The 12,793-nt window shown below is 36.7% G+C and overlaps 1 protein-coding gene across 1 annotated transcript in view; it reads right to left on the reverse strand.

Moving 5' to 3' along the window:
- Window positions 1-705: 705 nt before the first annotated feature.
- Window positions 706-12,793, reverse strand: part of RASSF9 (Ras association domain family member 9) — a 30,452-nt gene continuing 18,364 nt past the window's right edge. The window contains exon 2 of the mRNA XM_036252130.1: window positions 706-2,110. Coding sequence (XP_036108023.1) covers window positions 850-2,110 — 1,261 coding nt within the window. The 3' untranslated portion in view covers window positions 706-849. The remainder of the gene's footprint in view (window positions 2,111-12,793) is intronic.

Genomic DNA, 12,793 nt, shown 5'->3' on the forward strand with positions numbered 1-12,793 from the left:
AACTAAAGAAAATATAAACTGTGGCAGTATTCATTTAACAATACAGTACAATTGTTTCAATATGACTTATTGTGTGTTCACTGGACAGAAGCAAGGAAGTGAGAGAAGAAAGCAGACCGTTGGTCTAATCAGAAGAGTGGCATTGCCAGCTGGAGAAAGCACAGATGTGTCTGTTGCTAAGTTCGGGGTTCTCGAGAAAGACAGCAGCTGCGTGCAGCATTTGGCCCTTCCTCACCCACACCCCCATCTGATCACCGCTGCTCTTTGGACAGGTCCCACCAGCAGCCCTTCTCGCCTCCTGCTGTTTAGGTCTAGAAAGGTAGAGGGTTCCACAAGTGACAAAGATAATGTATATTCTAAGTATCAATAAGATGAACCAAGATTTGAATTAATACAGTAACAATAGAGTAGCTGTCACGTACTTGAGAGATGTAAAAATTTCAGTAATACAGCACTGAAAAAATACATGATAGCATTTTACCTCTCCATGTGTATAGCTTGAATATATTGACTGTCTAGTATGAAGAACTAGTTTTAAGTCTGTATAACTCACTTCTCATAGAAGTGATGGGAGAGGATAACTCCCATCCAATTATTTCTCTTCGACAACTGCAAGCTGTTTGTGCGGTAACCCTAATAAACAGCTCCTCATCTGAACTTGCAAAAATCGGGTCACCTTGGATACCGTAAATTAACAACAAACTTACACATTTTTCTAGCTTTTATTAACTACTGAATATTTTACCATGATTTACATTTTCTTCAGAATGTAAAATTTAAAATAAAGTTTCCTATTAAATTAAACAAGCACGAACAACACTAAAGTAGGTCAGAAAGAAGCCATTCAAATCACGTTGACAACAGCACCACGTCCCCTGCAGTTGTTTCTGAGTCCTGACTGTGGTTGGAGCTGATGCCGGTGTCCGAATCTGTGTCATTTGTGTATGTGTTCAATGGCCTTTGAGTAGAGGGAGGAACCTCCCCGCTGCCGTAGGAGACCTCAGCCTCCTTCCCCCTGTTTTCCTTGAGCTGGCATCCATCCTTGTTGCTAATATGAAGGGAACTGAACTCCTTGGCCAGGAGCTCATATTCTTTTGCTTTCATTTGAAGCAATGAGTCACTGTATTTAATCTCTTTCTGGATGCCGCTCAAGTGAGAGTGGATTTTCAAACCAGCTTTCATGCTTTTCTCCAAATCACATTTAACACTTTCTAAATTGAGGCTTTCAAGTTCACTGGCAGCTGCCCCTTCTGCATCTTCATGTATCTCAGTGCAAACACTTCTTACCTCTTTCTCTATTTCGGCCGAGAGCTTATCGATGAGCATCCGGTAATAGAGGAGTCGTTCTTCCAGCTGCTGGACTCCGTCGCTTTTACTCAGGTCCTCCAGAATCTGGCTCTCATCATACTGCAGGTCTAGCTTTTGCTCAGCTTCACTGAAACTGGGCATTAAATACGCATCCTGAACATAATTTTCTCCATCGTTTTCCACCCTGTCAAGGTGGAACTTAGCTTCACACTTTTCAATTTCCAGATCCAGCTCTTTCATTCTCTTGACTTGCTGATGAATAGTGTGGTCCTGGGAAATAATCAGGTGAACTAAGGTCTCCATACTATCTCGATCATGGGAAGCTGTGTCTTGCTTAATTTTAGCCAGTTTCCGGAAGGTTTTTCTGACTATTCTTTTCTGCTTATCTGGTGGTAATGTCTTCATGTAGTTTGCTGGGCTGAGCTCCCACAGTTTTTCTGTGTTTTGGACTAATTTGGCTTCAGCCGTCCGCCACAAGGGAACTGGGAGAAAAGCATCTGCTTTCACCAAAACAAATTGCATATTGGGCTGCTCATCCCCCCAGGCTTTCCAGAGCTTCAGGATCCTGGTTAGCGGAGGGAGAGCCCGTTCTGAGCCTCTCCACTTTTCTATGATGCAGTAATCGCTGGGCTTCCCCAGAAGAAATCGTTTCTCTCCAAAGGTCGTCTCGTGTTCCTCAAGCAAAGCCAGGATGACATCAGCCGAGGTGGTACGTTTAGTTAAACCACAGACGATCTTCTCTTCTTGGCAAACCCAAACCACAATTTCCTTCTCTTCTGAATCCATGTCTTTAGTCGAAGATCTGAAAGAAAAACGAAGCACATTATACTCCTGTCATCACCTGTGTAAACTTAGAAAGATGGTTTAACTTTAATACCCTTAAGAAGAGATGCATTTTGAGGTTGAGGCTACCTATGAATCAGAAGTTTTATTGCAAGAAAACAAAAATCATAAAACCATGGAAAATATCTTAATTTCCTTTTTTCTTATCAGTCTCAGAAAGAGTAAATTCTTATCAAAGACAACGAAGGCTATTTTATTTTGTCGAAGTCAACCACTAAATTAAAACTGCTAGAGTGAAGACAATTATCAAAGCGGAGGTGAATCATAGGAGATAGAATGAGACTAGTTTTTCTGACACCTTAGGACTAGGTTGAAATGGTGAAATGATAGTGGAATCATAGAGTTGGAAATAGTCCATTTTTGAAAATTGTCATTCTTTCATTCAACAGATGTTTACTGTTTGCCAACCATGCACCGGACATGTCTAAAGATGCTAAAGATGCCCTGGCCGGTTTGGCTTAATGGTTTGAGCATCGGCCCGCGGACCAGAGAGGCCTGGGTTCGGTTCCTGCTAGGGGCACATACCTCGTTTGCAGTTTGTCCCCGGCCCCAGTTGGGGTTGTGTGGGTGGCGGCAACCAGTCGACGTGTCTCTCTTACATCGATGTTTCTCTCTCTCTCTCTTTCCCCTCTCTCCCTCCCATACTATATGTCCTCAGGTAAGGATAAAAAAAAAAAAATTAAAGATGCTAAAGATACTGTAATAAACAAAGGAATGAGACTACAGACACACATGTGTAATTACTATTAAATCAGGCAGTAGTAAATGCTAGAAAAACATTAAATGGATAAAGGGACACGGAATGACTTGGAAGAAGAAGTCTATCTTATTCAGAGTGTTTAAGAAAGACTTCTCTAAGAAGGGGACATTCGAATGGGAACATAAGTTATGAGGAGGCAATCAGTGGCCTAAGGAAAGAATCCCCAAAAGAGCGAACAGACGTGCGAAGGTCGTGAAGTATGTTCAAGGGAAGGAAAAAAGGTGAATGTAGATGGAGGCCGAGGACAGTGGAGTTGGGGGTCGTTGCTGGTGGGGAGGGAGGCCAAATGACAGGATGAGTTCTAGCAGAGAGGCATAGCCTCACAGGCCATGATGCAGTACTTGGATTTTGTTTCAGTTGTAGCGAGAAGCCATGGGAAAGTTTTAAGCAGAGGAGGGATATGATCTAATTTATGCTTTAAGCATATCTGGTTTCTGTTTATGGAATGGACTGTAAAAAGGGCAAACCAGTAAAGGCAGGAAAGCTTGGTTGAAAGCCTAGTGGAGAGGTCTAAGGAAGAGATAGGATCGCCTGGACTAAAGCTCTAGCAGTCGAGATATGAGGAAGTGATTCGAGTTGGGACATATGTATCAAGTAAAGACTTGATAGTTATTTCCTTTATGGTCTAGAGGAACACAGGGGTAAAAAAAGACACAGGTAGTGAAAGAAGCAAGAAAGGTGCTTGATTTCTAGGCTATACTTTTCGGAAAATTATAATAATTACATTTCTATCATGACTATAAATAAAATTGACTGTTCCATAATATCTCTTTGCAACAATGTTAAAAAAAAACAAATGATATGAAATGAATTATAATCCATATGGTCTGTGGAGACAAGATTTTTGAGCAGTAATTAGCTTGCTGTGAAAGTTAGCCACACCCCTTTATGTTTGTAGCATGACTCCAGGAAGCTCATACCAAAAAATTTCCCTGGCTTCTAGAATCATTTAACACCTAGAATTTAGTTTATGGTGTTTATGTTTCAGTGGTTGAGCGTCGACCCATGCACCAAGAGGTCGCTGGTTTGATACCCGGTCAGGACACATGCCCAGGGTGTGGGCTGGATCCTCAGTGCGGGGCATGCAGGAGGCAGCCAATCGATGTTCTCTCTCATCAATGTTTTTAATCTCTCTCTCCCTCTCCCTTTCTCTCTCTCTAAAAATAAAAAATAAAAATTAAAGAAATCACTGATTATTATACTTTAATGACTCTCCTGAGACCATAAGGTGCCTACTAAAGAACAAACCAGTGACACCAAATAACATAGATTAGATCTAGTTCTTAACGAGTACCTGATAAAATTGAAATATTCAGCTGTGTTAATAAAATTTTATAAATGATCATTCAAAAAGTCATTCTGAGTTGTGACTGTTCTCTTACAAAATATTTTACATTTAATGACTCACTATTGAATAATGTGATATCTGATATTTATGACACATAATTTAATAATTCTAAGCATCAAAAAGGTAGGTTAGAAATTAAGATAAGGTTATTTTTATATTTCAATTAGTAGAAAAATAATATATAAATACACTTTAAACAAAAACAAATATGTTCTCCAAGTGACTAACACTAACTACTATCTGTCTTAAGGTGATACAGGACAAGTTACCTTTAAATTAATCCTTACCTTGATATGTTTTAATTATGTATGTAAAATTTTCAAATATATCAAACTTTTTTTTTTTTTTTTTATCCTCACCCGAGGACATTCTTCCATTTTTTGTTCAAGTAGAGTGGGAGGGAGAGAGAGGAACAGAGAGAGAGAGAGAAACATCAATGTGAAAGGAACACATCGAGTGGCTGCCACCCGCACAACCGACCAGGGCCGGGGACAAACTGCAACCTAGGTACGCGCCCTTAGCAGGAACCAAACCCGGGTCTCTCAGGACCGCAGGCCGATGCTCTAACCGCTGAACCAAACCGGCCAGGGCTCAAACTTTTTTTTACACTGTGTGGTCAATGCATATACTCTATGTTAAATTACAACTAATTTCCATATGAATTGTTTATAAATAATGGTAAAAATAAAAAAATAGAGTAATTGTCATAATTATTAATCTAATGAGATAATAGCAATAGCTATGATGTTATAACTAAGGACAACTTTATTTTACACTATTTTTTAGTTTTTAGGGTCTAACTCTAAAAGAAAACCTATTAATAAAATCAGCAGCATCCCTGGCCCTGGAGTATCGTCCCCTACACCAAAAGGTGGTGGATTTGATTCTCGGTCAGGGCACATGCCCAGGTTGTGGGTTTGATTCCTGGTCAGGGCACATACAGGAGGTAACCAATCGATGCTTCTCTCATCACATCTCTCTCTCTCTTCTTCTGTCTCTCTCAAAAAAAGCAGCAATAAATATTATAATCAATTATAATATTTAACATATGCCAAGCACTGTTCAAAGGTCTTACATATATTAGTGATTTAATCCTCATGATTCTGTAAGGTAGGTAATAATATTATTTTACAGATAAAGAAACTGACACACAGGAGATTTTAGTGACTGTCCCAAGGTCACACAGTTCGTGGTGCAGTGAGGATTTAAATCTAAGCAAGAACACTGACTCCAGAGTGCAGTTCTAACCATTACACTGTAAGAACAAGTTTATAAGTTTGGTGATTTAGACATGCAGATTAAATTGAAAAAAAAAATCATGAAATAAACTATATGTTTAGGAGAAACTTTGTCATATAAATTAGCCTTTGAATACAATGGAACTGTAGTGCCTCATTGGAGCACTCGACTGGTCAAGGAAGAACATTTCCCAATGGGCAACCTTGGGAAAAAAGTGTGTGAAAAGCTGTTACCTTCTGTGCCTTTTTTCTTATTAATATTAGTCCTACCCTGATGTAGTAAAAGGGACTTCTGACCGGCCTGGGTGCCTCCTGGAGCTGACACACTCTCATATATAAAGGCCATTATTATTGTCTCCTTAGAGTTATTCCTCTGTCCTGTTCCAATTCCTGGCTGGGAAACCTCAGTTCTGGGTCTGTAGCTAAGGATGATACATGACCTATAAACTCTTCAAGCCTACACTGTATCTGCGAAGACTGGGAAGCAGCGATCAAGGGATTGTTTGGAATAGCAGAATAATAAAAAACATTTATAAGACAACTCTCCAACACTTTCATGACCCCTGCTCCAGTGGAAATTCTTCTTGTCTGGAAGGCTCAAGTTCTTTTTTTATGACTTTCCCTAGAGATCTGCTTATTTTCAGCTTATGTGGATAAGGTAACACTAATGTTCATTATTATTCACAATCAAGATATTTTTATTGCCATATAACATGAGAAAGTTAATTCCTTTATTAATAACCTCACAGTCTGGTTCCAAATCTTTTAAGTCTGCCCTAAATCTCCATGTATTTTCTTGGGTCAGTTATTTCTTTATATTTTGTGGAATTTTTACAACCATCTTTCAAATGAGGAAAATTTCAAAAATTCTGCTACTTGACTAAACATATTTGAAAGTCAGGACTGTTCATTACTTGATTTGGGCAATAATCTTTCATACCTAGTATAAGCTTCATCATTTTTAAATTCTGCTTTGTTAACAGGCTTAGGATTTTGAAAACTATATTTATTTTATAGCATGTCTCTGATTGAGTTTCTATTCATTCATTTGACAAATATTTGCTGAGCACTTCCTGTGTGTCTGGCACTGTCACGGAAATGTGTATTGTATGAAGACGTATGATTTATAAACATTGTTCCTGGCCTATTGTGGGAAGGAGTGCTAGAACTGGACAAGGAACACATGAGTGTCGACTCCAGTGCTAAGTTTCTTATTCCATCAATGCTTCCCAGAAGTTAGCCTGATGACTCTCAGCATCATATCATTAAAAGAAAAAGAACATTCAAATAAAAAACTATAGAAAGAGCCCTGCCTGGTTTGGCTCAGCGGTTCAAGCGTCAACTGGCAGACCAATGAGTCATGGGTTCGATTCCAGCCAAAGATATGTACCTCCGTTGTGGTTCATCCCCGGCCCTGGTTGGGTTGGGCCAGAAGCAACCAGTCTATGTGTCCCTTTCACGTCAATGTTTCTCTCTCCCTCCCTCCCACTCTATCTGAAGATAAATAGAAAAATATTCTCCGGTGAGGGTTAAAAAAAATTTAAGAAATACAAATATAGAAACAATGTGGAAAAAGATTCAGCAAAATTAAACCAATTTAGCAATCTAATTAATGTCATTAATTCTTTTCTTTTTCTTTTTAGCGCTTCACACTCTGCCCTTGCTCACTCAATGTTCGTTAATAGTGCAATTAAATTTTCTTCTATACATTGAAAATGTTTGTTAACATTTACTATTTGTAATTCAACAAGGTTACTTTTTATTTTAGGTGTTTCTGGGTTTACAGTATCCTTTGATTGTAAGAACTCATGTATGTGGTAGTTACTAACATCATCTCCACTTTACAGACGAGGGAACTGAGACACAGAAAGGGTAACATGCCTAAAGACACAGAGCTAGAAAACAGAAATATTCCTTCCAAGTAGATGTTAATTAGTTCTATTTTTAGAACTAATTCCTAAAAACAAATTACAACAGCCATTATGACTATCCACTTACAAATAGTTTCCAGTTTATGAACTGCTTTTATTTCAAATGTTATTCTTAAATTAACTGATTGAAACTCAATGCATTTTCCCCATAAAATCAATGTCCCACCTCATTTACTCAATCCAGCTCCTGGTTTGAATGTTTTTAGGGAAAGCATAATTTGCCTTCCTCAACTTTCTTTCTTTTTTTTTTTTTTTTAATTATTTTTTCTTTATTGATTTTAGACAGAAAGGAAGTGAGAGGGATAGATAGCAACATCTATGAGAGAGAAAGAACATCAATCGGCCACGTCCTGCACACCCCCACTGGAGATCAGGCCCACAACCTGGGCATGTGCCCTGACCGGGAATCAAACCGGCAACCTCTTGGTGCATGGGTTGATACTCAAACACTGAGCCACACCAGCCAGGCTGCCTTCCTCAACTTTCATTTAGATATCCAATGTAAAGGCAAGTGTGGAGGGATTCCCATGTATCTGACCGTAACAGGAAGGCAGCAGGGACAAAGAGCGTGGCAGCAGATGGTGAGATTTACGTGGTGGTTGCAGAAGTGGTTCTCTCTACACATGCTGGGAGTGGATAACTAACTGGTGGACTTCCTGATGGGATATAAAAACACCATAGCTGTTTTCAGGTACAGATTAATTATAATTTAACTGGCTATCAAATAAGAATTGCTTAGAATATAGGATTTATAATTTGTTTTACATTATAGAGTAAAAGTACTAAAAATTGTACGTGAATAAGAATAAAGTAAATACCATAACTCACGTTTAAATCACAGCAGTTTAAATTTGGAATCGGGTTAATTTGATAAAACTTCACCCATACAATTTGCAAGTAGAAATGCAGTTTTATAAACCAGAATTTAGCCAGATTATAGCTTCAAAGTATAGTTCTTAGCATTCCTAATATCTTATTATCAACATTTCTTGAATAAATTGTATGTCCAGAAAGATTTAAATTGATTAGCTGCATCACAAACCTATAGTAAGGTCATTTACTTTAAAGTATACACTTTAGGAAGGCAAAACAATGAATAAATGAAAACATTTTTAAATGCCGTACATAAGTTGGGTATCTCAAATTTTGCTTCTGATTAAAACAAAAATCAGTAAAACAAGGAATTTTACAATGGTGTTGAAAAGTTGAGTAAGTTATGAATTATTTTGACTTGAACTAGTTTGTCTATTTCAAGAATGGTTCATAAGAAAAGAAAAAGTGCTCTTAAGCAAAATATGACTTCCATCAATGTTTTACACAATCATCTTTTCCTACATTTGATTCATTAGAAACAGTTTTAATAGTAATTTGAAACATTATTTAACATATTTTACTATACATTCTAAGTATGTATTATACCACATCTATACATCTATAATTATGTAGTATATATTTATGACATTTCTCATGCACATACTTTTTAAAATTATATATGTATTTTTAATACTTTATTAAATTTTATAACATTGAATATATTCTCAGGTTTTCATGAAAATATTATTTGGTTGCTTAGCACACTTCTGTTTATTATTAAAAGTTTATGATCACAATATGTTTGAAAATTATATATAAAGAAAAATTTTTTTAAATATAATGCTATAGTATCTATTTTTATCAAATGCTTTAATTCCTTTTTCCCTTTGAAACACTGATAACATTCCTTTGTGAAGATTTGCAAGAGAACAGTGGGAACAAATGGACTGACATTTTAAATGCATGATATCTTAACTATCACTATTAGTCATTTTGAATTCTGATAAATCATTTCTTTCTAATCCTCTGTACCCTTTACTGTAATACTGTGATGTACATATCTGACTAATGTTTCCCACAAAGTTGTTGCAAATATCAAATAAGAGAAAAGTAAAAGTGCCTTGAAAATGATAAAACACAACCTGGGTAAATACAGGTTATTAACACTAATAATAACATTAATGTTATTATTATTCAATGTAGAGCAGGGTGTAATGTTTTTATCATTGTTATTCAGTAACTTTACTGAACTTTCTACAATAGTTAACAATATTATTTTCCAAATACTTTCCAACCTATCCCACAATATTTTTTCACCTGTTTCAACTCAATATTTTTGCATATACACTTCCATTATAACATAACTGTTGAGCTAATAAGAGACATTTAAAAACATCATTTGGTTCCCAGATGAGCTGAGAATGCTTTTAATCTTAGTTTAATTTGTAACTCTGATCTTGGATAAGATTGTTCTAATAAAGCCTATCATATATATATATATATATATATATATATAATATATATATGATTATTCTTCTATAACTATTTCATTATTTAGTTTTGCCCATTTCTATTATCCTCACCAAAAAATTAAGAATATTTATATGCTAAATAAATCACTTTAATAACATGTGTTACCCTCACTTACAGGTACTTTTCCATATTCACTGAACTAAGTGAAAACTAAATAGGACACTTTTACATTTACTCTGTTGTCAACCAGAACCTTAAAAATATTTCCCCTTTGATCTATAATTTTAATACCTCAAAAACAATTACACAGAATTTGGCCTATAAATACAAATGTAACATTTATAAAAATATTTCTTTAACAATTATTATGTGCAAAGCATTAAAGGATATGTAAGCTATTTAAATCTGTAAGTTTTGAGGTAAAATACTGAATATGATATTTCAATGCCAAATTGAAGATCCCATAAAATGTATATTCACAGGAAAAGGATTGCATGGCAGAGATTGATGGGTAATATTTGGCCATGTTTATTCAGTTGCTGGGAGAAAAAAAGGCATTGAAGTTGAGACACAGGAGATTAAATAAAGAATGGTGTCTTCACATATATATAAAGTAGACATTGAAGTTTAATTGAAACCTGATGTATAAAATTATCAGGACAAATATTTCATACTAATTCTACGTTTAAAACTAGAAGAATCCTTAAAATGATATTGTTAATTAAGAATAATTACATTATAAGAAATGCCAGTATATGAACACCAGAATACAAGCTATAGATAGTTATTTAAAAAAAAATATGGACCTCTGAATGCATTTTTATATTTAGAACTTATGTTAAAATGCAATGTATAGATATTTATAGAAAATGTTTGGATCTTAGAAGCTTTAGTCCTTAGAACCTATGATACAAATATTTCCTAGGTCAGCCCAGAGAGTGTGATGCTGACACAGTCTATGGTCCATGCACAGGAGTGAATTGAAGTAAAATGCGTTTATTGCTTGACTCTCCACCAAACCTCACTCCATGAGAAGTTAGAACCGCACCTGATCAAAATTTAGAACCTTTTCAGTTCCAAGTAATTGGTAGCGCCTGTGCCCAGAGGTTCCATAGAAGGATACATCAGACTGAAGGGTAAAGAACTTGGAATCTTTGCGGGGAATATCCGCGTCCTGACCCGCTGCCCAGAGACTTCGGTCTCCTTTAAATTACCATTTCTTATTCTTTAAACTGAAGATTCTCTTTCTAACCCAGTGATTCTCTACCAGGGATGATTTTGTCCCCCAGGAAACATTTTGAAATGTGTGGAGACAGTTTTGTTTCTCCCATTGAAGTCCGGGGGTGCCACCAGCATCGGTGGGTAGAGGCCGGGAACACGACCATCCTACCGTGCACAGAACAGCATCCTCAGCCCAAAGAGTTATCCAGCCTAGCATGTCAGCTGTCGTGCTGTTGAGCAATCCTGTTCCGGATTTACAACAAAATATGCTTTCACTGCAGCTTCACTTTTACCATTTTCCCCCTTCTATCTTCTGGAGAAGGTGGTAGTAAAATGTATGAAAGCAACATTTACAAGAGAGACACTTCCAGCCTCAAGTGGTCTACGATAAATGATGAAAGCTGGCATTCTGTTTAATAGGATACAAACGGAACTTGTCTCCTCCTTCCGCCCCATAGCCAGTCTTTGTGCTCGTTAACATTAATCCTGCACAGCTATATCTCTCTGTGGATTCCCAAACTGGTCCTAAGGCATTACCGATATTTGCATTTAGATGCTATAGAAACACAAGCCCTATTCAAAATAGGGGTAACTTTAGTTCAGAAAAAAAAAAAAAAAAAAGGAGGTGAATCTCCCTTATTCATTAAGAAATAGTATTTGAACATCTGGCTGCCAAATATGGGGAGTTAACTGTGGGGTAAAAAAAGGTGTAGCTAGAATGTCATGATGGGAATGGTCAAGGAGACCAGGGCAGTGCAGGAGCCTGGTGGGGGGTTGGGAGTCAGTAGAAGTGGTTTTCACTGTATTTCTCCATCACTGCTTCCTTGCAGTCTGTTCTGCCCTGAACAGAAGGGACAAAGACCAGAATTAGGAAAAGGGGTTTCTAAGCACCCAGCAGAAGCCAAGATAATACCTGCAGTCTTTACAGGATGCCAGGGAAGATCCCAGTGACGACTGGGAAATGAGAGGGAAAAAATCACTGCTATCACCTAGTAAAGGTTGGGGGCATTGCAGGCATGTAAGCTATGGCCAGGTAAGTCAGAAGCAGCCTTTAAAAGTAGCTTAGCAATAGGGGCCCAAGGCTTTTGATCAAGGCCTAACAAAAATAATAAAATAAAATAAAATAAAAGTACCTTAGCAATAAAACTACACTGAAGATGACATTATCTTGATTTGGTTGCTCCGAAAATAATTTGCACTGTAATACTGTCCTGGTGTCACTGTTACCAAATGAATTGGCCTGGCAAGTATATTTTTAAAAATCTGGTTATTTTTACTTTCTCACTGCTGAATACAAAGCAATGGCTACTAATATGTAACATTTTTCAGCCTTTGGCCAAGTAAGGATATTGCTATATATTTTTTTTTTTCCATGAAGTTGAAAGTAAATGTTTTCCAGTCAAACTTCTAGGAAAATGAGAATTGTGTCCATAATACATAATTCAATTAATGCTCTTCAAATTTTGATTTCACCTCAAAACACATTTATATTCCTCAAAAGATAGAAGTTTACTTTACCCTAATGTGACTATGCAATCCAAAGAGATAGCAAGGACACAGGCAGAATTAACACAACATATGTCGTTCATGTGGTTTATATTCTAATAAATGTAATACAAAAAAATGGGGTCTTACACAGATATTCTGATCCAGCAGGAAACAGATTTTAATCCCTCATAATGGATAGGTTTTTCATCAAAAAGATGGATGACTGAGAAGTTATGAAAACCTTTCTTGGGCAGTAATTCTCAAAGCATCTTATCCAAATAAGTTATTAAGTCTCACAGGGAATGAGTTTCATTGTATTTAACCCTTCAATGTATAGCTTATTACAGGCAACACATACTAACGATGTGTC

Source organism: Molossus molossus, unplaced genomic scaffold (assembly GCF_014108415.1).
Source record: "Molossus molossus isolate mMolMol1 unplaced genomic scaffold, mMolMol1.p scaffold_m16_p_10, whole genome shotgun sequence".
NCBI lineage: Eukaryota > Metazoa > Chordata > Mammalia > Chiroptera > Molossidae > Molossus > Molossus molossus.